The 25,715-nt window shown below is 37.8% G+C and overlaps 1 protein-coding gene across 1 annotated transcript in view; it reads left to right on the plus strand.

Moving 5' to 3' along the window:
* LOC128657425 (oocyte zinc finger protein XlCOF6.1-like) overlaps positions 1-25,715 on the plus strand; it is a 95,631-nt gene that overhangs the window by 47,366 nt on the left and 22,550 nt on the right. The window contains exons 5-6 of the mRNA XM_053711777.1: positions 13,403-13,507; positions 20,429-20,533. Coding sequence (XP_053567752.1) covers positions 13,403-13,507; positions 20,429-20,533 — 210 coding nt within the window. The remainder of the gene's footprint in view (positions 1-13,402; positions 13,508-20,428; positions 20,534-25,715) is intronic.

Here is a 25,715-nt window from a genome sequence, read left to right on the forward strand (position 1 = left end):
GGATCACAGCCTAGAACAGTGATGGCCAATTTCTTTGCACACAGGGTGGCGCAGGCCTATCTTTTAGAATCTTTAAAGGCTGCATAATCATTTATGGCATTTATACATACACAGACACACAAATATACACACATAAACAGTCACATACATATATTCACACATGTATGAAGAGATATCCAATCACATACACAGTCACACACATATATGGCACTGGTCTCAGCTCCTTCCAAGCGATGTTCTCTCGCGTGGTGCATGCCGAGCTTCCATCTCTCTTCAGCCACAACCCCACAGTAAAATGCCCACTCTGTGCCTTCACTGGTCTAGAATAAAGGCCTTACAGAGACAGTAAACTGTTTGAGGTTGTAATATAAACAGTTAATTATTTGTAGTAAAATAGACTTTGCAATGTACTTTCATGATTTATTTACAAGACTCCCCCCTAGTTTTCAAAGTTTTAAGCTCTCCTTAAAGGGACAGTCAAGTCCCGAAAAAACTTTCATGATTTAAATAGGGCATGTAATTTTAAACAACTTTCCAATTTACTTTTTCCACCAATTTTGTTCTCTTGGTATTCTTAGTTGAAAGCTAACATAGGAGGTTCATATGCTAATTTCTTAGATCTTGAAGACTACCTATAATCTGAATGCATTTTGACCACTAGAGGGCATTAGTTCATGTGTTTCATATAGATAACATTAAGCTCATGCACGTGAAGTTACCCTGGAGTGAGCACTGATTGGCTAAAATGCAAGTCTATCAAAAGAACTGAAAAAATGGGTCAGTTTGCAGAGGCTTAGATACACGGTAATTACAGAGGTAAAACGGGTATTATTATAACTGTGCCGGTTATGCAAAACTGGGGAATGGGTAACAAAGGGATTATCTATCTTTTTAAACAATAATAATTCTGGTGTTGACTGTCCCTTTAAAGACTCAACTGTTCAAAGCTGCATACAATATATGTTATGTTACTCGCCCATCTGTTTGTAGATTACATTCATGAGAGCTGATTTACAACAGTACAACTCTCGGCAAGGCCCTTTACACTTTTGTCTCCTATACTTTGCATATTATACTTATGTTTATTTAAAAAATGGTATAGCAGCACCACCAATTTAGTAGTAAAAGTTCATTATTTATTTAAGCCAACATAAAAATAGGCAACGTTTCGGATTTTCATTCTTAGTCATGTCTAATACCTATGTTTATAGTGATGCAAAATCTGTTAGAGCTCTACAGATAATAATATTTTGTCCTCTTTTTGTGCAATTTAAGTCTAAAAGCTATGGGATTTCCAGTTACAAAATGTAGAAGTGCACATGGCAGACTTCCCAAGCCTGACTCTGCTTCATATTTGTCCCTAACTGACTTCAGTAGGGATGAGCTAATAATAAACTGCTAAACAAGGGATATTTTGCTAACATAATGAACGTGGCTAGCTGTTTTCTCCAGTGATTGGCTCCTTCAAATAAAACAAGTAGTGGGTGGAGTTTGGCTACAGAAAAACAACTGCTGTAAACAATGTGTTACAAGCAATGTATTACAAACAATGTTTTACAAACAATGTTAAATGAACACCTCTTGCTTTTATGTAACAAAAAGCAAGATCTGTAACCTAGGTTTTCTAAATGTTGCAAATTGCCTAAAACCGCTGAATGGTTTGCATTATTTGCAGGTTATAGATTCATTGCATTTTTGCCTCCTGGGGAAGGTGGGACACAGCACTCATATTACACAAAAGCAAAAAAGGGGGGTTAAAGGGACGCTATACACCAATTCTTATATAACTGCATGTAATTGACACTACTATAAAGAAGAATATGCACAGATACTGATCTAAAAATCCAGTATAAAACCTTTTTAAAAACTTACAGGCAGATTACGAGTTGTGCGTTACGGATCTTAACAGTGAAAATATGGTATTTTCAGCGTTAAAACAGCACTGCAGCCATTACAAGTCTTGTCGGTATAGCTGTACCGCAAGCCTTTTAGCCTGTAATGCAACGTCAGTATCGCACTCGTAAAAATTACGTTTTTTTACAGGGATTTCCATAGCGGTGGTATTACGAGTTTTGCGGTGAGGCTAAAAAGCGAGCGTTACAATCTAAAACGACAAGATCCTCAACTCTATCTAAAGTCAGTAGTTATGAGTGTTACGCTACAAATCTGTAACATAAAACGCATAACTAAACTGCTACAAAGTACACTAAACACCCATAAACTAACTTTTAACCCCTAATCCGAGGCCCTCTCGCAGCGCAAATATTATAATAAATGTATTAACCCCTAATCTGCCGCTCCCAATATCGCCACTACTCTAAAAAAATATTAACCCCTATTCCGCAGCTCCCTGACATCGTCACCACTATAATAAACGTATTAACCCCTAAACCGCTGTCCTCCCGCATCGCAAACAGTGTTTAAATATTATTACCCCTAATCTGCCATCCGCCCACATTGCCTCCCCACTATACTAAAGTTATTAATCCCTACACCGCCACCACTATAATAAACCTATTAACCCCTAAACCGCAAGCCCCCCCACAACTAAATATACTAAACTAAATTATTAACCCCTAAACCGAAAGCCCCCGACATCGCAATAAACTAAATTGAACTAGTAACCCCTAAACCTAAGACCCTCTAACTTTAGATTAAAATTACAATTTCCCTGCTGCCTTAAATTAAATTAAAACTAAGATTAAACTAATAAAATTATTAAACTAAAATTAAACTAACTACCAATTAAATTAAACTAAAATACACATTAAAAAAATCTGAACACTACTCTAAAAATTACAAAGTATCTCATTACAAAAAATAAAAAAGCATAAACTACAAAATAACAAACACTAAAGTACGAAAAATAACAAACGAAATTATCAAAAATAAAATTACACCTAATCTAATAGCCTTATCAAAATAAAAAAAGCCCGCCCAAAATAAAAAAAAAAACCCTAGCCTACAATAAACTACCAATGATACTTAAAAGGGCCTTTTGTAGGGCATTGCCCTAAGTTAAACAGCTCTTTTACCTGTAAAAAAAAAAATACAAAGACCCCCCAACAGTAAAACCCACAACCCAACCAACCCCCCAAAATAAAAAGCTAACTCTAAAAAAACCTAAGCTACCAATTGCCCTGAAAAGGGCATTTGGATGGGCATTGCCCTTAAAAGGGCATTTATGCCCAAACCCTAAACTAAAAATAAAACCCACCCAAAAAACCCTTAAAGGGACACTCAATCAAAATGAAACTTTCATTATTCAGATAGAGCATGCCATTTTAAACAACTTTCCAATTTACTTCAATTAACAAAATGTGCAAATTCTTTTTATATTTACACTTTTTGAGTCACCAGCTCCTACTGAGCATGTGCAAGAATAAGTGTGTATGCATTTGTGAATGGCTGATGGCTGTCCCATGGTACATGTATGCATTTGTGATTGGCTGATGGCTGTCACATGGTACAGGGGGAGTGGAAATAGACATAACTTTTAAAATTGTCATAAAAAAAATCTACTACTCATTTGAAGTTGTAAGGATGTAATAACAATGCTGATATTCTACAAATGTTGGAGTGTATTGTGATAATAGATTATTTGTTTTCTTTTTTGTATAAAACAAATTGTAAACTCAATAAAAACATATATTTAAAAAAAAAAAAATAATACTTTCCTCATATTACAGTGCTGTAAATAAAAAATAAAAAATACTTCTATTTTCCACAAGTTCAGAAGTACTTACTAAACAAGATTCTATACTAATATAGAGATCATTGTGTCTAACTATTCGAATAATCTGTATATAAGAACGTCAGTTAACAACAAAACAGAACTCTATCACATCAAACTTATTATTCCAAAACATTGATCCTACATTGCTAATTCAGTAGAAATCGCTACTGGACAAATAGCATTATGTCAAAGTAGATCACACAGATATATAGTACTTTGGAATCAAAATAAAGTGATCTATTCTAGCCATTATCCAACATGTTCTAGCTTAGTTTTATAATAGCGAGGTAAAAATATATCTATGTTAACTCACTATTATTAAAGAGTAAACAAACGAAATCATACAATTATATCAACAGCGCCCAACAAATAATAGAATTTCTTCTGCATACTCTAAAGCGCTAAGATTACATAATCTGGATAAGTAAACATCAAATCTAACTCTCTTGTAATAGTTGTTTATATCTATCCATATCTTACAGTATGTGAAAACTGCAAACATATAATATCTCACAATAGATATTCTAAATTGCAGAATTTAAATAGTAGGTGGATAATGCTCCTAGACTGATAAATGTGGAATTCATTCCAATAAGTACTGTCTATATATAGTTCTATCAATAGATATACAGTGGACAAATAGAGACAATTACACACTATACAGCAAGTAATCAGCCAATCAATACAATAACCACCCACCATTATTTCCCTATAATATCTATACTAAACAAGGAAATTCAGGGGTCACAAATTTCCCCTAAGAGAGTAATCATTGGAATTAAAGATACATATATACACTGCAAGATACAGTAATACATATACTTGACAGACAAGGATACCTAACTGTCCAATATTTTGGACATCATCATAATCAGGTATCCTAGCAACGATACACATTTTTCCAAGTAGTTACTCTCTCAAGATTGTACAGTTAATATTAGTATAGCCCAATCTCTATCAGAATATGCTCTATGTCAATTTGTGTTTTTAAATTGTATGTGGAATTTTGTTTTTAAGTGTTGAAATAAAAGTTAGATTTTAATTTAGGCATCACGTCGCCCCACATTCACACTATTCCTACTCCAGATCTTGAACCATATATAGGGGATAGGGAGTGCTAAATATATGCATCCTATACCGAGCCATTAATCTATATTTTTGGCTCAAGTTTTTTTCTGAATCTCTGATTTTTGCATAAGCACCCCAGCCTATATCTACATTTGAACCTACAGTAGATATACATAGGCACTCCCCTTGTACTTGTGTAGTGCGGTTGCAAACCTTGTGTTTTCTTGAGTAGTCTACATTTTTCCTATTAGTTATATAGGATTCCCGCAACCATAACAGCACACACTTAAATTTCAATAGAAAGTATGGCAAACAAATTTGACAAAGATAAGCTAACTAGAGAGCAAAAAAGACAAAGTGATTTAAATGAAGTGTTCCAGGACCCATCAAGTGGCAATTCTGATATAACACCTAATAACCTAGACATATTACTAAGGGAGCTACATAAGAACCTGTTCAAACAGGACAAACTATGGTGGGACCAGCAATTTTGTGAGCAATACATCCAGAGAAATCTTATCCCAAGAGGGCTGCGAATACAACTTTTTCCAGCCTTTGAATTTAGAGAAAAAGTATTAAGTGTCGAATGGGAACAAGCACTGAGTGAATGTTCAGCCAAACTAATGAAAATTCTGATAAAACACGACTCATCAGAATACGAGAGATTAGAAGAACAAATCAAAATTCAGAATGAGCAATTAAAACAATTTGAAATATCAAAAAGAACTTGATAAGTATGAGAATGAGATTAAAGTAACTAAGAAAGGTAAACTACAGAGAGATATTCTAGATTTCCAAAATAATAAAGTATATAAATGGAAAAACAGAAATTTTACCTCAAACTTTAAAACTCAAAGGAGAGTTAACATTGTGGAAACAGACGTTTCAGATACTGACAACGAAGAATCGGAAAATGAAGATAAACATCAAATGGAGCAACCCTCAACATCAACCAAATCATCTACCATTGAAAACAGGAAAAGAAAGTCTTTTTTAGAAGACGATCTAAGTTCAGATTCAGAACCACCAGAAGAGGTGGGAGGTTCCAACAAAAGAAACACAAGGAACAACAACAAGAAGAATGTCAAAGACAAATCGTACAAACCACCGAAAAGAAATCCCAGCCCATTCTCTTTAATAAGAATGAAGAACTGAGGATCATAAATTTATCGAACAAAAAATTATCCAAACATCATATAAGTGTTCTATCCAAAGGATTATCCTTCTGTCCGAATTCCCAATTGGACAAATTCGAGACAATAAAAGATATTCAACTTTTCCTACGTAAACTTCTCCTAAAAAAATACTTTGCAAATAAAGATCTACAAGAAAACATGTCTAATTTATCTGAAGAAGAATTAGAGTCCTTAAAAAATCTAGAAGATCTACTAACAGAACAAGATACTCCAGAACGATCTGATTGGAGAAAAGAATTGAAAAACAAATCCAAATTTGTTCCAACCACCAACATTAGTTCAAATATTGATGTATTCAATCAAATAGTCTGCAATTCAATTAATGAACTCATTATCCATACAAAATCAAAGAATTTAACAAGAAAGGAAAGAGAGGCCCTGAAAAATATGGAAGAATGGGATGACGTGATCATTCGAAGCGCAGACAAGGGTGGAAACATTGTCATATGGCCTGAAGACCTGTATCTAAAAGAAGCATTTAAACAACTGAAAAATTCTGTATGCTACAGAGAACTTTGGAACAACCCCACAGAACAATTCCATCAGCAATACACCAAATTAATCAATGATGCAAAAAAAAGTGGGCTTATCACGAATAAAGAAATGAAATTCTTGAATGTTTCACACCCAAAAACAGCCACGTTTTATCTGATCCCAAAAATTCACAAAAATAATAAACAACCTCCAGGCCGCCCAATTGTATCAGGGAATGATAACTTAACTGAAAAAGCTAGTCAGTACATCGATCTCAGATTAAGACAATTCTTAACCCAACTTCCATCGTATGTGAGAGACACTATGGAAGTGTTACAAATTATTCAAGATATTCATGTGTCTAAAACTACATGGTTAGTAACTACAGACGTCGAGTCTCTGTACACTAGTATAAATCATCAACTAGGACTCAATGCTGTTAAACATTTTCTAGACATGTCATCTGATGAAAGCCAAGAATACAATGAATTCATGTTAAATTTACTCAAGTTCATATTGACCAAAAATTACTTTCTCTTCAACAATAAATATTATCTCCAAACCCAAGGAACAGCCATGGGTACCGCATGTGCACCCACGTATGCAAACTTGTTCTTAGGCTGGTGGGAACAAAAACATGTCTTCTCAGATACCAACGATCAATATACCAAATATATCCCCATGTGGATTAGATATATTGACGATATCCTGTTCATATGGGAAGGACCTGAATCAGAATTAGACAATTTCCTTAAACACCTAAATAATAACAAATTTAACATCAAATTAACCTACGAAAAAAGTTTGACACACATATCCTTTCTAGACTTACTCATTCAAAAAAATCCAGATGGTACATTATCTACAGATGTATACAGGAAAAACACTGCGACCAATAATGTACTACACTCAACCAGTGCCCACGCACCGAATACCACCAAGTCCCTACCCATCGGGGAATTTCTCAGGATGAAACGAAATTGTTCAGATGAAAAAACTTTCAGAAAAAGAGCTTTAGAACTGGAAAATAGGTTAAAAGCAAGAGGATACAGCAGAAGATCCATTCTGAAAGCTAAAAAAAGAGCCTGCAACACACCCAGATCTGACCTATTGAAGGTTCGGACTAAAAAACAAGAGAATAAAACAAGACTAGTCCTAACTTACAATGATCAATCACAGGAAGTCATTAACATAATCCAAAAAAATTGGCACATACTGCAAGCAGATCCAGTATTAAAAAGTATGATTGGACAGAGAGTTGAAATAAGCTACAGAAGATCTAAAAATCTGAAAGAACGACTAAGTCCTAGTCACTACACAAAGAAAACCAAATCAATTAGAACCCCTGAGAAAGGTTCTTTCCCCTGTGGAAGCTGTTCAACCTGCTCCCATATGATGAAAAAAAAAAAAACTATTGTGGAGAGATTTGGCAAATCTCATCAAATCCAAACATACATAAGCTGTAATACTGTGGGACTTATATATGCCCTCCAATGCAAATGTCCCTATACCTATATAGGTATGACCACCAGAAAGCTACACACAAGAGTCATGGAACATCTTCGAAACATTCGCAATGCTCCCAAAGACGTAGAAAAAGATAAAAAATTAACGTCAGTAGCATCTCACTTTCTAAAATACCACCATTCTAAAACCTCGGAAATGGAATGCTATGGTGTCCAAAAGCTATCCCTAGGATTGAGAGGAGGAGACCTAGAGAAGGCCCTCCAAAAAATAGAAACTAAATGGATATACCTTATGGATTGTGTTCACCCAAAAGGTTTAAACGAACAAAATAATTATTCTATGTTCTTATAATCACAATAATAAAACATAAATAACCTAAACTATTATATAACCCCTGTGCAAAAATGACACTCATTTAAAAACAAGTTATCCTCATCCATAAGATAGTTGATATAATGATTCAACTATTGATCATACTCATTACATTATGAGTTTCTGTGAAAAGCTATCAATTATTATTCAAAAGAACTCAGTGTCAATTTAGTCAAAAGCACTCACGATTCACTTGCCTTAACCAACTTTAATATAAAATTACAACACTTAGGTATCACCACACATTATTATATTGTAAAAATAAATTTCATTCCCTCCACATGTCCCCCACAAAGTAATTAAAATTCACCTATATGTTTTTCACTCCCTTATATACATTTTTATTTAATAAAAAATTGCTTCCTTTATTTTATTTTGAAGAAAAAAATTTTTTCAAGTAGTTTTAAGTCACACCAATTCACAATTCACATAGGGATTCATGTCACTAATAAGCTCAAATGAAATACAGCAAATCACACTACACTTCATTTAATATTTGATGCTACATGTGTAAATTGCATCTTTTTTACTTGTGATCTTATACCATTGCTCAAATCACTTCACTTTCCACGAGCAACATTGTTTCATTCCACTGTAAAAAATCAATCCTCTTGACACTATTAAAAGAATGTATCTTTATGATAAGATAAAAATAAAAATCCACAGTTAAAAGTTAGAAGATGCATAAGCAAAAATGATCTCATCTTAGGAAACGAGGAATCACTGGAACTGTTAAAATTTAAAACACAAGTTATTTTTAAAAAAAAAATATGATTAAATACAGAAACAAAAAACATTTCATTACTGATAAAGATCAAATGACCGCTGAATTAATAAATCCCAACAAAGATTATTATTTCACATATTGTTTATTATAACATAAAATATATCTTGCCATACTCGTCCATGTTCCTAAAGTGAATAATGTTAAACAGATAAGACTGAAACTCAGTATACTCTCTGTACATAAGTGTAGTGTACGCATTTATGACAGCAGCTTTGCGTATTTCAACAGCATCAACCGGCTAATCATAGATATACAGGGATTCAACCCGGCAAAGACTGTCTGCAATAGGGGTCACACAGTAGAACTATAATACACTAAATGTAAATATAGGACGTAACTAGAATAGCACTAATTCACAAATTTACAAATCCATGCATGACGAAATTCAAATGTCTGTCAATCAATTACCGAAGGATGCTGATTGGCGATTAACAGATGTAAGGGTGGAGCTTAGTTAATAAACCGCAGAAGACGCTTGCGCGCGTCACCCTTTGAGAAACCCGGAATTGTAAACGGCGAAACATGTTAGGGAAAGGTTGATAATTCAATTTCAACCGGTTATATGTGTTTTTAAGTAGCAAATGAACATAGAACTTAGACTGCATTAATATGAACAATACGCTAAACTAAGTACAAACAAATAGAGATTGGGAATTCTTTGATAAATAATGTGGGTATTAGTATTTGAAAAATAATATGGGCACCAGTATTTGAATAGTATTGCAGTACCTATATAACAGCATAACGAGAGCCTCAAGACGGTGATAGTCGATCAAACATAGCAATCTGCTGAAGCTAAAGTACAGATAGTGTCAGATTGAACGCTAACAAAGTGTATTTAATTCAAGCGAGTAAGACCTAGAGATACATGGTCTTCACGCTACAACTTACTAACTTACACTTTCTAAGTACAAAATTTAACTATAACATACTTTAGACTTTGTACCGAATGCATTTAAAACTAAGGCATACACGGTTTTCACGATAATATATTTATCTACAGCCTCAAAAAACTGAAGCTAATGACAATAAGAGTAAGCCAATGTATTTAAAATATGGAGACTTAGATATATACGAGCTTTACGCTAGAATCTACCTACCAATAGTCTCTAAGAACTAAACCCAACCAGAATATGCTTCAGATTGTATAGTAAAAATAATAGTGTAATAAAAAGGTACAATATACCGTTGAAATCACTAAAGGTACCAATAATAATAAAAAAAGCACCAACATAATATACTTCAGAGAATACTGAGGATATACACACAATAAAGTATTTTGTATATACAAGCAACCGCAAAACATAAACTAGTTGCAACTAAATGCATCGATATTCTAGCAAAGGTTTTCACTAAGACAAAACCTATATTTATTCGAACAACAACTAGTTTCTACAACAAGCGAATTCAACATTCAGTTTAATATAAGTATATAAGAAATATCTATACTTAATTACAAGATACGATATATAAAAATACTTTCCTCATATTACAGTGCTGTAAATAAAAAATAAAAAATACTTCTATTTTCCACAAGTTCAGAATTACTTACTAAACAAGATTCTATACTAATATAGAGATCATTGTGTCTAACTATTCGAATAATCTGTATATAAGAACGTCAGTTAACAACAAAACAGAACTCTTATCACATCGAACTTATTATTCCAAAACATTGATCCTACATTGCTAATTCAGTAGAAATCGCTACTGGACAAATAGCATTATGTCAAAGTAGATCACACAGATATATAGTACTTTGGAATCAAAATAAAGTGATCTATTCTAGCCATTATCCAACATGTTCTAGCTTAGTTTTATAATAGCGAGGTAAAAATATATCTATGTTAACTCACTATTATTAAAGAGTAAACAAACGAAATCATACAATTATATCAACAGCGCCCAACAAATAATAGAATTTCTTCTGCATACTCTAAAGCGCTAAGATTACATAATCTGGATAAGTAAACATCAAATCTAACTCTCTTGTAATAGTTGTTTATATCTATCCATATCTTACAGTATGTGAAAACTGCAAACATATAATATCTCACAATAGATATTCTAAATTGCAGAATTTAAATAGTAGGTGGATAATGCTCCTAGACTGATAAATGTGGAATTCATTCCAATAAGTACTGTCTATATATAGTTCTATCAATAGATATACAGTGGACAAATAGAGACAATTACACACTATACAGCAAGTAATCAGCCAATCAATACAATAACCACCCACCATTATTTCCCTATAATATCTATACTAAACAAGGAAATTCAGGGGTCACAAATTTCCCCTAAGAGAGTAATCATTGGAATTAAAGATACATATATACACTGCAAGATACAGTAATACATATACTTGACAGACAAGGATACCTAACTGTCCAATATTTTGGACATCATCATAATCAGGTATCCTAGCAACGATACACATTTTTCCAAGTAGTTACTCTCTCAAGATTGTACAGTTAATATTAGTATAGCCCAATCTCTATCAGAATATGCTCTATGTCAATTTGTGTTTTTAAATTGTATGTGGAATTTTGTTTTTAAGTGTTGAAATAAAAGTTAGATTTTAATTTAGGCATCACGTCGCCCCACATTCACACCATTCCTACTCCAGATCTTGAACCATATATAGGGGATAGGGAGTGCTAAATATATGCATCCTATACCGAGCCATTAATCTATATTTTTGGCTCAAGTTTTTTTCTGAACCCTTGGTAGTTTGGGGGGTGGTGATTTTTGTTGTTGTTGTGATTTTAGTGTTTTTTTATTTTTTGTAATGTTAGTTTTTAGTGTAAGGTAGCTTAGGTTTTATTTCACAGGTAGGTTTGTATTTTTTTTAACTAGGTAGTTATTAAATAGTTAATAACTATTTACTAACTAGTATACCTAGTTAAAATAAATACAAACTTACCTGTGAAATAAAAATAAAACCTAAGCTAGCTACAATATAACTATTAGTTATATTGTAGCTAGCTTCGGTTTTATTTCACACGTAAGTATGTATTTAGTTTTAAATAAGAATTATTTAGTTAATAATTATAAGTTTAATTTAGATCTATTTTAATTATGTTAAAGTTAGGGGGTGTTAGGGTTAGGTTTAGGGGTAGGTGTAGGGGTTAATAGTTTAATTTAGGTTGTTGCGATGTGGGAGGCTGGCGATTTAGGGGTTACTAGGTTTATTTAGTGATGTGGGAGGCCAGAGGTTTAGGGGTTAATAACTTTATTTAGTTGCGGCGATGTCGGGGAGCGGCGGAATAGGGGTTAATAACTTTAATATAGTGGTGGCGATGTTGGGGTGCGGCGGAATAGAAGTTAATAACTTTAGTATAGTGGCGGCTATATCTGGAGCAGCAGATTAGGGGTTAATACCTTTATTTAGGTGGTGGCGATATCGAGAGCGGCAGATTAGGGGTTAATAACTGTAGGCAGGTGTCGGCGATGTCGGGGGCAGCAGATTAGGGGTGTTTAGACGTAGGGTTTATGTTAGGGAGTTAGGCTTAAACGTTATTTTCTTTTTCCCCATAGACATCAATGGGACTGTGTTACAGAGTTTTTCTTTCCGCGATCGCAGTTTTGTTAGATTTTTTTCTGACCCGCTCTCACCATTGATGTCTATGGGGAAAACGTGCACGAGCATGTCAAAACAGCGCTTGTTTTTGGTGCGGTATGGAGCTTAAAAGCACCATATCGCCCGCACAAGTCGGGTTTTTTAAAACTTGTAATGGCAGCGCTATAGAGGATTAAATAACGCCACTTTTGTTGCGTTCATTAATTTCCCTATAGGGCTCAAAACTCGTAATCTAGGCGTTAGTTAGAAGCTCCTAATTTATTACTGTTGATGAGGTTAGGCTGGGACACCCAGTGAAAGGAGCTGGGAAAACAGGAATAGCAGAAACCCCCCCCCCTTCCCTGCATATGAAAAGACAGATTATACAAACAGAAGCCGCAGCAGATCTGTAGACATCAGTATATAGCTAAAACTTTGGGGCTTGGTTTGGAGTCTGAAAATCAGCACAATGTTAAAAAAAAAAAAAGCAAAACATACATTTTTACATAAACACTCCAAGATGGTCTATATAAATGAATCATCTACAAAACATTTATGCAAAGAAAAATCTAGCGTACAATTGAATGTCCTTTTGATGCATTAAAATAAATCATACCCCTTATGTTTACTTATTGCAAGACTTCAGAAAACTTGTAATTACACTGTGTTTGCTGTTTCCTTGTAAAGTTATAAAGACTAGATCATGAGATATAAAAACTGAATCAGCTTTATTTGTACAGATGAAGATACCACTGATACAGTGAAAGGTGAGCTAACAGAAGATCTGTTTGTGATGCGTCAGGTGGAAGCTCCAGATGAAAAAACCAGTGACAGTATAAGCCCAGGTGAGTTTGCACATGTGTTGTGTGTCTGAGGTATAAAGGTTATAAGTGAGTGTGCACGTGTATTAGGCAGGCACGTTATAAAGGAGTGTGCATGCATTTTGTGTCTGAGTCATGAAGGGGGCAGGTCATGTCTAAAAAACACAGATGAGAATTGAGTGTCCACGCATGCTTTGTTTGTGGCACATAGATTACAAGTCATGCTGTGTCTGAGGCATGCAGATTATAAGTGAGTGTGCTGGCATGTCGTGTCTGACGCACACGAGTTACTAGTGAGTGTGCACGCATGCTTTGTTTGTGGCACATAGGTTACAAGTCATGCTGTGTCTGAGGCATGCAGATTATAAGTAAAGTGCTGGCATGTCGTGTCTGATGCACTTAGGTTACTAGTGAGTGTGCACGAGTGCTGTGTTTGTGGCACATAGGTTACAAGTCATGCTGTGTCTGAGGCATGCAGATTATAAGTGAGTGTGCTGGCATGTCGTGTCTGACGCACACGAGTTACTAGTGAGTGTGCATGCATGCTTTGTTTGTGGCACATAGGTTACAAGTCATGCTGTGTCTGAGGCATGCAGATTATAAGTGAGTGTGCTGGCATGTCGTGTCTGATGCACACAGGTTACTAGTGAGTGTGCACGAGTGTTGTGTTTGTGGCACATAGGTTGCAAGTCATGCTGTGTCTGAGGCATGCAGATTATAAGTGAGTGTGCTGGCATGTCGTGTCTGACTCACACGAGTTACTAGTGAGTGTGCATGCGTGTTGTGTTTGTGACACACAGTTCACAAGTCATGCGGTGTGAGGCATGCAGATTATAAGTGAGTGTGCTGGCATGTCGTGTCTGATGCATACAGGTTACTAGTGAGTGTGCACGAGTGTTGTGTTTGTGGCACATAGGTTACAAGTCATGCTGTGTCTGAGGCATGCAGATGATAAGTGAGTGTGCTGGCATGTCGTGTCTGATGCACACAGGTTACTAGTGAGTGTGCACAAGTGTTGTGTTTGTGGCACATAGGTTACAAGTCATGCTGTGTCTGAGGCATGCAGATTATAAGTGAGTGTGCTGGCATGTCGTGTCTGACGCACACGAGTTACTAGTGAGTGTGCATGCATGCTTTGTTTGTGGCACATAGGTTACAAGTCATGCTGTGTCTGAGGCATGCAGATTATAAGTGAGTGTGCTGGCATGTCGTGTCTGATGCACACAGGTTACTAGTGAGTGTGCACGAGTGTTGTGTTTGTGGCACATAGGTTGCAAGTCATGCTGTGTCTGAGGCATGCAGATTATAAGTGAGTGTGCTGGCATGTCGTGTCTGACTCACACGAGTTACTAGTGAGTGTGCATGCGTGTTGTGTTTGTGACACACAGTTCACAAGTCATGCGGTGTGAGGCATGCAGATTATAAGTGAGTGTGCTGGCATGTCGTGTCTGATGCATACAGGTTACTAGTGAGTGTGCACGAGTGTTGTGTTTGTGGCACATAGGTTACAAGTCATGCTGTGTCTGAGGCATGCAGATGATAAGTGAGTGTGCTGGCATGTCGTGTCTGATGCACACAGGTTACTAGTGAGTGTGCACAAGTGTTGTGTTTGTGGCACATAGGTTACAAGTCATGCTGTGTCTGAGGCATGCAGATTATAAGTGAGTGTGCTGGCATGTCGTGTCTGACTCACACGAGTTACTAGTGAGTGTGCATGCGTGTTGTGTTTGTGACACGCAGTTCACAAGTCATGCTGTGTCTGAGGCATGCAGTTTATAAGTGAATGTGCTGGCATGTACATGTGTGATGCACACAGGTTACAAGTGAGTGTGCACACGTGTTGTGTTTGAGGTATGCATATTATAAGTGAGTGCTCTCACGTCATGTCTGATGCATGTAGGTTACAGGTGAATGCTCACACATGCTTCTGAAGCATATGTGTTACAAGTAAGTTTGGTGGCATGTCATCTTTGGTTACAGTTGAGTACACACATGCAGTGTCTGAGGCAAGCAGATAACAAATGAGTGTGCCCGTATGTCATGTCTGAACACAGGTAAGAAGTGAATTTGCATGCATGTGGTGTCTGGGGAGCGCAGGTTAGAAGTGAGTGTGCACACATACTGCGTCTGAGGCACGCGCAGGTTCATTTGCATGCATATTGTGTTTGAGGCATGCAGATTATGTGTGCTCACATCTTATATCTGATTCACACATGTTCAAGTGAGTGTGCACGCATATTGTGTCTGAGGTGCACATGTTCAAGTGAGTGTGCACGCATATTGTGTCTGAGGTACACATGTTCAAGTGAGTGTGCACGCATATTGTGTCTGAGGTACACATGTTCAAGTGAGTGTGCACGCATATTGTGTCTGAGGTACACATGTTCAAGTGAGTGTGCACGCATATTGTGTCTGAGGTACACATGTTCAAGTGAGTGTGCACGCATATTGTGTCTGAGGTACACATGTTCAAGTGAGTGTGCACGCATATTGTGTCTGAGGTACACATGTTCAAGTGAGTGTGCACGCATATTGTGTCTGAGGTACACATGTTCAAGTGAGTGTGCACGCATATTGTGTCTGAGGTACACATGTTCAAGTGAGTGTGCACGCATGCTGTGTTGGAGGGACACATGTTACAAGTGAGTGTGCGTGCATGTGAGTGCACACGTGGAGGCCCATTTATCAAGCTCCGTATGGAGCTTGAGGGCCCGTGTTTCTGGCGTGTCTTCAGACTCGGCAGAAACAGCAGTTATGAAGCAGCGGTCTAAAGACCGCTGCTCCATAACCCTGTCTGCCTGCTCTGAGCAGGCGGACAGGAATCGCCACAATTCAACCCGATTGAGTACGATCGGGTTGATTGACACCTCCCTGCTGGCGGCCGATTGGTCACGAGTCTGCAGGGGGCGGCGTTGCACCAGCAGCTCTTTTGAGCTGTTGGTGCAATGCTGAATACGGAGAGCGTATTGCTCTCCGCATTCAGCGAGGTCTTGCGGACCTGATCCGCACTGTCGGATCAGGTCCGCAAGACCGTTGTTAAATAGGCCTCGTGGTGTGTTTGAGGCACACAGGTTATAAATGAATGTGCACATATATTGTTACTGCGGCATGTAGGTTACAGGTCAGTGTGTATGTATTTTGTGTTGAGGCAAGCAGATTACATGTTAGTGTGCATGCTTGTTCTATCTAAGGTATGCATACAAGTGAGTATGCGTACATGCAGTGTCTGACGCACACAGGTTCAAGTGAGTGTGCACGCATGTCTTGCTTGAGGCCCACTACTTGCATGCTGCGTTAAAGGCAAATAGGTTACAGGTGAGTGCGTACACATGCTGTGTCTGAAGCACGCTAGTAAAACGTGAGTGTGCACACATACTGTATCTAAGCTTAGCAGTCAGTGTTCAAGCTTGTTGTCCCTGAAACACACAGTTTACAACTGAGTGTGCACGCATGTTTGTGTCTGATGTATGCAGGTTACAGGTGAATGTGTACAAGTGTGCACGCAAGTCATCTTTGGTTATAGGTGACTGCACACATGCAGTTGTCTGAGGCAAGCAGATTACAAATGTGTGCACGCAAGTCAATGTGCATGCATGTTTTTTCTAAAGCATGCAGGTTACAAGTGCACACATGCTGTGTCTGAGGCATGCAGGTTCATGTGTGTTGTGTCTGAGGAACACAGGTTACAAGTGAATGTGCACGTATGCTGTGACTGAGGCACACAGGTACAAGTGAGTGTGCACATATGTTGTGTCTAAGGCATGCTGGTTGCAAGTGAGTGTGCACCCATGTTGCGTCTGATGCACACAGGTTACAGGTGAGTGTGCACACATGCTGTGTCTGAGGCATGCTGGTAAAAACATAATTTATGCTTACCTGATAAATGATTTTCTTTCCTGGCATGGAGAGTCCATGAATCCATTCAATTACTAGTGGGAATTCAACTCCTGGCCACCAGGAGGAGGCAAAGAACACCCCAGCAAAGCTGTTAAGTATCACTCTCACTTCCCATAAACCCCCAGTCATTCAGCCGAAGGTATATGGAAAGAGAAGAGGACACAAAGGTTTTAGAGGTGCCCGATGTTTAAAAGAAAAAATGACAAACGCTGTCTTAAAATAAATTAAGGGCGGGTCATGGACTCTTTATGCCAGGAAGAAAAGAATTTATCAGGTAAGCATAAATTATGTTTTCTTTCCAATGGCATGGAGAGTCCACAAATCCATTCAATTACTAGTGGGAACCAATACCCAAGCTAGAAGACACAGAATGGAAGGGAGGGAGAACAAGACAGGCGGACCTAAACAGAAGGCACCACCGCTTGAAGAACTTCCCTCCCAAGAGAATCCTCAGCTGAGGTAAAAACATTGAATTTGAAAAAGTATGCAACGAGGACCAAGAAAGAGACAGCCCTAGTGGAATGAGCCAAAGTCCCTCAGGAGGCTGTTGTCCAGTTGTCTCACATGACAACCGATTAACACTTCTCAGCCAAAAAGAAAAAGTAGAAGAAGTGACCTTCTAGCCCTTCCGATTACTATAGAATATCTTGAATGCAATTTTAACTCTAAATGACAGGCAAAGAGAGCAGAAAGCAGCTGAAGTTAGATTCAAACCACAAACCTCCAGCTTGCTAGGCAGCTAAGCTAACCAGCGGACCATTCTTGCAGGCAATGAAAATCCCTAGTTGCCTGCAGATAGAACTTCAGAGCACGCACAACCTCCAGGCTGCGCCACAAACATTCCTTCTGAGAAGAAATATTCGGACAGAACGAAAATCGACAATTTTCAAATAATATTGCGGTTCGAAAACACCTTAGGAAGAAGTCCCAATTTGGTACGAGAGCCGCCTTATTCAGGAGAAAAATGAAGGTAAGGGGGATCACACTAACGAGCTGAAAATTCTAAACTCTATGAGCAAAAGGAGTAGCGAGAAGAAACAAAACCTTCCCAGACATAACTTAAAATCAACAGAGTGCATGGGCTCAAAAGAAGCCTGCTGCAGAACCCTTGTGGTGCCGGCTCTTGACAGAAGCGGTCCTAAGTTCAGTACTAGCCTCAACTTGCTGGGCATTAAAAATAAAAGGGGAACAATAAACCCTTTATTGTATACAGTGTAACCGCAAGGCTAAAGATAGAGTGGGATCTGAATATAATGGCTGCCGAAAATAACCTCCATATTTTGAGGGATTATATTTTCATACCGACACTGGGTTGCAGGGAATAAAACTGTATAAAATACCCCCTTGTCAGGAAGGTAATAAACCGTGACTGAGGAAAGAGTTATATTAACCCCTATGCCTGTGAGCCTATTCTACCACTCCCCTATGGGTGAAGAGTTAAATCTTCTCTGCATGATGAGAGAACATAACAGTGCCCCTCATACGCTACCCAAAATAAATCCCAAAATTGAAGAGATTTATAATAAAGACCATGGGCTCCATTATCCTTAAAGGGGCAGTAAACTTACAAACTAATGTTATATAATTCTGCACATAGTGCAGAATTATATAACATTATCTGACCGGCAGATTTATATATTAAATTATTGCAGAGAAATTATATGTGTGGGTCTGGTTTTTCCACAGTGCATGCAGCAACACTGTCTAGTCACAGTGTGCCCGGTCGCTGTGCAGAATTATATAACATTAGTTTGTATGTTTACTGCCCCTTTAAGGGAGGAGATTAACCCCTAATGTGCCTTCTCACCTAGAAGGAATAAGCACTTAACTCAGGAGCTTCAGCTTCAGGGCAGGAACAGCTTCTCAGGTATGACAGACTCAGCTGACCTCTGACAGGGACCTAGATTTATGGGAAGTGGGAGTGATACTTAATAGCTTTGCTGGGGTGTTCTTTGCTTTCTCCTGGTGGCCAGGAGTTAAATTCCCACTAATAATTGAATCGATTCGTGGACTCTCCATGCCATTGGAAAGAAAAATTGAGTGTGTTTGCATGCTGTGTCCGAGGCACACACAGGTTGTGCTGTATCTAAGGCATGCAGCTTACACATGAGTGTGCTTACTTGCTGTGTTTGAGGCACGCAGGCTCAAGTAATTGTGCACATATTTTGTGTCTGAGACACACAGGTTCAAGTGAGTGTGCACACATGCTGTGTCTGAGGCACGTGGGTTACAAGTGAGTGTGCACACATGCTGTGTCTGAGGCACGCGGGTTACAAGTGAGTGTGCACACATGCTGTGTCTGAGGCACGCGGGTTACAAGTGAGTGTGCATGCATGCTATGTTTGAGGAGCTCAGGTTAGTGTTGCACGCATATTGTGACAAACATGCAGGTTACAAGTGAGTGTGTATACATGTTGTGCCTAAGGCACACAGATTGAAGGTGATTGTGCGCAAGTGTCTGTGGCACACAGGATACAAGTGAGTGTGCACATATGTTGTGTCGGAGGCATGCTGGTTACAAGTGAGTGTGCACGCATATTGTGTCTGATGCACACAGGATAAACATGTGTGTGCATGCATGTTGTATCTGAGGCACGCTGGTAAAAAGTTAATGTGTTTGCATGCTGTTTCTGAGGCACACACCCATTAAAGGTGAGTGTGCACACTTGCTGTATCTAAGGCATGCAGCCTACATATGAGTGTGCTTACTTGCTGTGCTTGAGGCATGTAGGTGCAAGTGATTGCACACATTTTGTGTCTGAGGCAAACAGGTTACAAGTGAGTGTTGCACACATGACGTGTCTAAGGCGCACAGATTGAAATTGATTGTGCACGTGTCTGTGGCGCACAGGTTACAAGTGAGTGTGCGTGCATCTTGTGTCTAAACTTCCCTTTTAGCTAAAATAAATAGAAGAAATAAGAGGGAAAGTACCGGAGTGATTGTATTTGATACTATTGTCGTTCTGGGAAATACACAAACTGTTTTAGGGTAAAGATATAAAAACTAGATCTTGTGATATAAAAACTGAATCTGCTTTATTTGTGCAGATGAAGATAATACTGACATAGTGAAAGTTGAGATAACAGAAGATCTGTGTGTGAGGCATCAGCTGGAAGCCCTGGAAGAGGAGACCAGTAATGGTATTAGCCCAGGTAAGTGTACCTGTGGGATGTGTCTGAGCCATGTGAGTTACAGTTGAGTGTGTATGTGTATTGTGTGGCTATGGGTTACAGGTGACTGTACACATATTTTGTGTCTGAGGGATATGGGCTACAGGTGAGTGTGCACATATGTTGTGTATGAGATACACCGGTTACAGGTCAGTGCACACACACTTACAGGTTAGTGTGTTGTGTCTGAGGTATTTGGTTTACTGGCGAGTTTGCACTTATGTGTCTGAGAGACACGGATTACAGGTGAATGTGTACATATGTTGTATCTGAGGGATGAGGGTTACAGGTGAATGTGCACAAAAGTTGTTTCTGAGAGATGTGGGTTACAGGTAAGTGTGCATGTATTTTGTGCCTGAGGCCCAGTTCCTCCTCGCAGTACCCTGTGGGTCAGAGGGGCAGACAAGGAGTTATCAGCCAAACAGTGAATAGGTATTTTCTCAGTGAGAAATGTAAGGTGACTTGTCCACTAATCCCCTGGTTTACAGTGAGCTGCTCCTTGTGGGATTCACAGCCCTACCCAGGTGAAATGTGGACTTGTTCACCAATATCCTGGGTTGTAGATTCTATTACTCGTTTAGATGCCTGGTATTGTGCTCGCACTGCCTAGGATGGGCTCCTCTACAGGAAGCAAGTTGCTGCAGCTGAGGTAAGCATAATGGACGAAGCCCACTGGCTATTAGTATGAACATATTCACATGCTTCACATAGTCTTGGGGCATATATTTGTACACCATATACCTTATTTTAACAGTTTGTAACACTTTGAGAAATTGTGATTTATTTTATTTAAGGTTGATGTTGCTTTAAATTTAGTATGGTAATTTTATCAAGCTCAAAGTTACTTCTGAGTTATACACAGTTTATTTTTCTTAAAGGGACAGAAAACCCCACAATTTTCTTTCATGATTTGGATAGAACATATCATTTTAAACAGCTTTCCAATTTACTTCTATTATCAAATTGCTTCATGCTCTTGTTATCCTTTGCTGAAGAAACAGCATTGCACTACTGGCAGCTAGCTGAACACATCTAGTTAGCCAATCACAAGAGACAAATGTGTGCAGGCACCATTCAGCAGCTAGCTCCCACTAGTGTAGGATATGTGTGTATTCTTTTTTAACAAGGGAACAAAGCATTTGAATTTAAAAGTGTCTTAAAATGGCATGCTCTATCTGAATCATGCACGTTTTATTTTGACTCGCCTATCCCTTTAATCTGCGCTAAGTTTATTCTTGTTTCCTTTGGGTTCTTGGCTTAAGTATTCATTGGTGGCATAGAGGTGCCAAGGGTTAACTATTTTAGCTCTTTTTTTTTTTGCCCTCCTTTTTTTGTGATAATCCTGTTGTGTTCCTGTAATCTCTCAGTGTATGGAAAAGCTCACCGGACCAGTGGAGGTTGTAGCGTTCTCAGATCAGCACAGCTTGTTTATAAATGTGGGGGATATGCATTTTATTTAGCCCTTTGTGTGCTGTCTTATTTGCTGTGGAAGCCTTTACTGTTTTTTACAGTAATTTATTGCTTATTTGACAGTACCTAGTTATTGTTACTGTTTTCTCTTAAGAGTTAACCACGTTTGTATTGTTCCATTTCTTCCCTTCTGGCTTATTTATCTGTGTGCTCTGTACTGCTTATTTGCTTCAGTCTATCTCTGATACTTAAAGGGGTATGAAGCCCAATTTGTTTATTCAGATAGAGCATGCACTTTTAAAGGACCACTCAATGCAGTAGAATTACATCATTAATAAGTGCATAATAAAAAGACAATGATTTAACATCTACTCTAAATTTCAAATAAGCAGTAGATTTTTTTCTGACAATTTAATTTTTTCTCCCATTTTCCAGCCCCCTGTATCATGTGACAGACATCAGCCAATCACAGACTAGACCACGCATACCCTGTGAGCTTGTGCACATGTTCTGTAGGATCTTGTTCCCCCAAAGTGTGACTATAAAAAGAATGTAGAAAATATGATAATGGAAATTGGAAAGTGTCTTTAAAACTGCATGCTCTATCTGAATCATAAAAGTTTATTTTGACTTGAGTGTCCCTTTAAGCAATGTCTAATTTACTCCTATTATCAATTTTTCTTCGTTCTCTTGGTATCTTTAAATGTGGCCACCAATCAGCAGGCGCTACCCAGGGTGCTTAACCAAAAATGGGTGCGCTCCTAAACTTACATTCCTGCTTTTTCAAATAAAGATACCAAGAGAACAAAGAAAAATTGATAATAGGAATAAATTAGAAAGTTGCTTAAAATTGCATGCTCTATCTGAATCATGAAATTAAAATTTTGGGTTTCATATCCCTTTAAGATATTTCCTTGCTGTTACTATGAAGCTAACTAGTGTAGCTCTGGCCGCTGGTCAGTCAGCTGACCTTTTAGAAGGGAGATCCTCTGATACTTTAACCCCTTACAGTTTGTTTTGCTTTGTAAGGATTCTTAGGTGTGTCCCCTGTTCAGCTACGTATCTTATGTGCTGAGTGTATTTCTAACTCTAAACAAGATTTTACCTTCTTTTCAGAGAGTAAAAAGGGTTTTTGATCAAGGTTGCTCCCAGGAGGGTTCATCTGAACTTTCTCTAAAACTTAAAGTTATGGTAAACTTGAACATGCAATCTCTGTATTATTAGAAATATGGGTCTGAAGTAATGCTACTAGAGTTTTCTATGTATGTGTTAGTCTAATAAAAATTGTTCTTCATATACTGTTTCATGTTCTTTGCTTAATCTGTCGCTAGCCTCTCTTCCCAATCTCTCTCTTTTTTTTTTCTTCACTTTTGCATGCGGCATCCAATAAAATTCTTTGCCGTACAGCCCGCTGTTTCTAGTGCCGGATATCATGGTGAAACATGAATGTGCATAAGCTATAGAATTCTCATAGCCGCGCTTTAGTTAAGACGTGTACAGTGGGACCGCTCTACACGTCACTATAATGAAGAAAGCAGCAGATTAGCTGGCAGTCGGACTGGTCATGATTGACAGTTTAACGGCTAGATTACGAGTCTTGCATTAGGCTTAAAAAGCAGCGTTGGCCGGTCCCAATGCTGCTTTTTAACGCCTGCTGGTATTACGAGTCTTAAAGGTACAGGTGTACCGCTCACTTTTTTGGCCAGACATGGAAATACCGCAAATCCACTTATGTAAATTGCGTATCCTATTTTTTCAATGGGACTTGCATAGCACCGGTATTACGAGTCTGACAAAAAGTGAGCGGTAGAAGCAACAAGAAAAAAAAACTTTCTGCGCTAAACAACCCTCAGCAATCAAGCTTTCATAATATGACAAACTAACAGTAATATAAATAGGGGAGGCAATGCATAAACCCTTATATAAACGTTATTGATACATGCAAACAATCAAGCACAAAAAGGCAAAAATGCTGAACGGTTTCTCAGATGATATTAATTATAATGATAATGTGCAGAAGTGAGTCTGTTTTTAGATGTAAAAGTAAAACAAGCGTATCAAGTATCGTGAAACCACCAAACAGTTCCAGTCAAGCGGCTGGCCACAGAGGGCTAGAATTTTACCCGGCTTCGACAAACAAGGAGATTGAAGTAGCAGGTCCGTGCACACTGTTGTGCTCCGTGTTCCTTGATGCCACACAAGCGAGTCGGGTGATGACGTCACTTCGTATCGACTACGGAATCAGAGATGCGGCTCTACTGAAGCTGGGTTCTTCTCCCCTCAGCCAACGTATACATGCGAAAGAGAAAGAAACAAAAAAGCGCATCCTCGATTCAAGTGAATTTTATTACACTTTCAACGGACAAAGCACAAGGTAAGTAATGCACTTACCAAATACACAAGATAAAAAGGCATGTAGTAATTAAGCAGGCAAAACAGGGACAGCAGGGTACACCCGTAAAAATCACCACATCCCACCAGGTAGATTCCGGATCCCAAATACACCTTCTGGCCTGTAGCAGTCTTCAAGTCTATTATGTGTATCAGTCATACACAGTCATACACCAAATGATGTGAACACCTCAACGCGTTTCCCCCGTCTAACGGACAGGCTTTCTCAAGAGGAAAAATAATGATAGTCTATGCCTATAGTGTGAACCCTTTATATGTGTGTTAATTACCAGTCATGGGAAAAATATGTGTAATCTACCTGAGGACACACCTATTGGGCTACATCGTTGTTCTGAAAAAAACACTGAAACACCTCTTAGATGTTATTAACTATTAGGTGTAGTGATGCACCGAAATGGAAATTCTGGACCGAAACCGAATCCGAAAATCTGGGATGCACTTGGCCGAAAACCGAAACTGATACCGAAAATGTTTTTTTTCAAATTATTTTTTTTTAGTTTTTTTTTGCATAATTAGAGCCAATAGAAAAAAGCCCACACTTTTATTGAAAGTAACACACTAAAATTGGACAAAAATATCTTAAAACAATAATATGCTACACAATAATTTTACCAAGACGAAAAAAAAAACAAAAAAAAAACCAGGCAAAAGATGCCAAAATGTTTCTGCGACCAAAAATTTGGTGCATCCCTACTTAAAACAATTATAAATATCAATATACTGTATTATTCTTCATTTAGTTCTATGTAACAGAATAATATTTAACAGTTTTTTTTTTTACCAATTATCCAAATAAAGTATAGACCTAGAAATCTCATTATATGCAAAACAGTAAGTCAAGTAATAAACTTAAACAGCAGCTCTAGGCTAGCATCAAATTTGAAACATGCTACACAATAATTTTACCGAAAATAACAGGCAAAAAAAACGAAAACCGAAATAGCCAAAAATGCCATTTTCGGCCGAAACTTTCTGCGGCCGAAATTTCGGTGCATCCCTAATTAGGTGCCGTCATGATCTGCACTATACACTAGGCATATGACAGAACACATCTGTGTTAAAATTCCAGGCTGTATGAATTAAAATAGCCTAATTAAAATATAAATAGATACAATTTAAAAAGTTAAAAACACTGCCATAAATAAAAGTATATAACTTTATCCATATGTATGCAGAAACATTGAAACATTTTTAAAAAAAATACTAATATTATAAGATATATTAAAACTATGTGAACAGAACATTTAAAAATGGTTCTTACCTGATTATTTATCATCGTCATCATACAACTTTTAAAATGATGAAAACTACTTTGAAGCACTACATATGAGCTGCCACATCG

Source organism: Bombina bombina, chromosome 4 (genome assembly GCF_027579735.1).
Source record: "Bombina bombina isolate aBomBom1 chromosome 4, aBomBom1.pri, whole genome shotgun sequence".
In the NCBI taxonomy this organism is placed as follows: domain Eukaryota; kingdom Metazoa; phylum Chordata; class Amphibia; order Anura; family Bombinatoridae; genus Bombina; species Bombina bombina.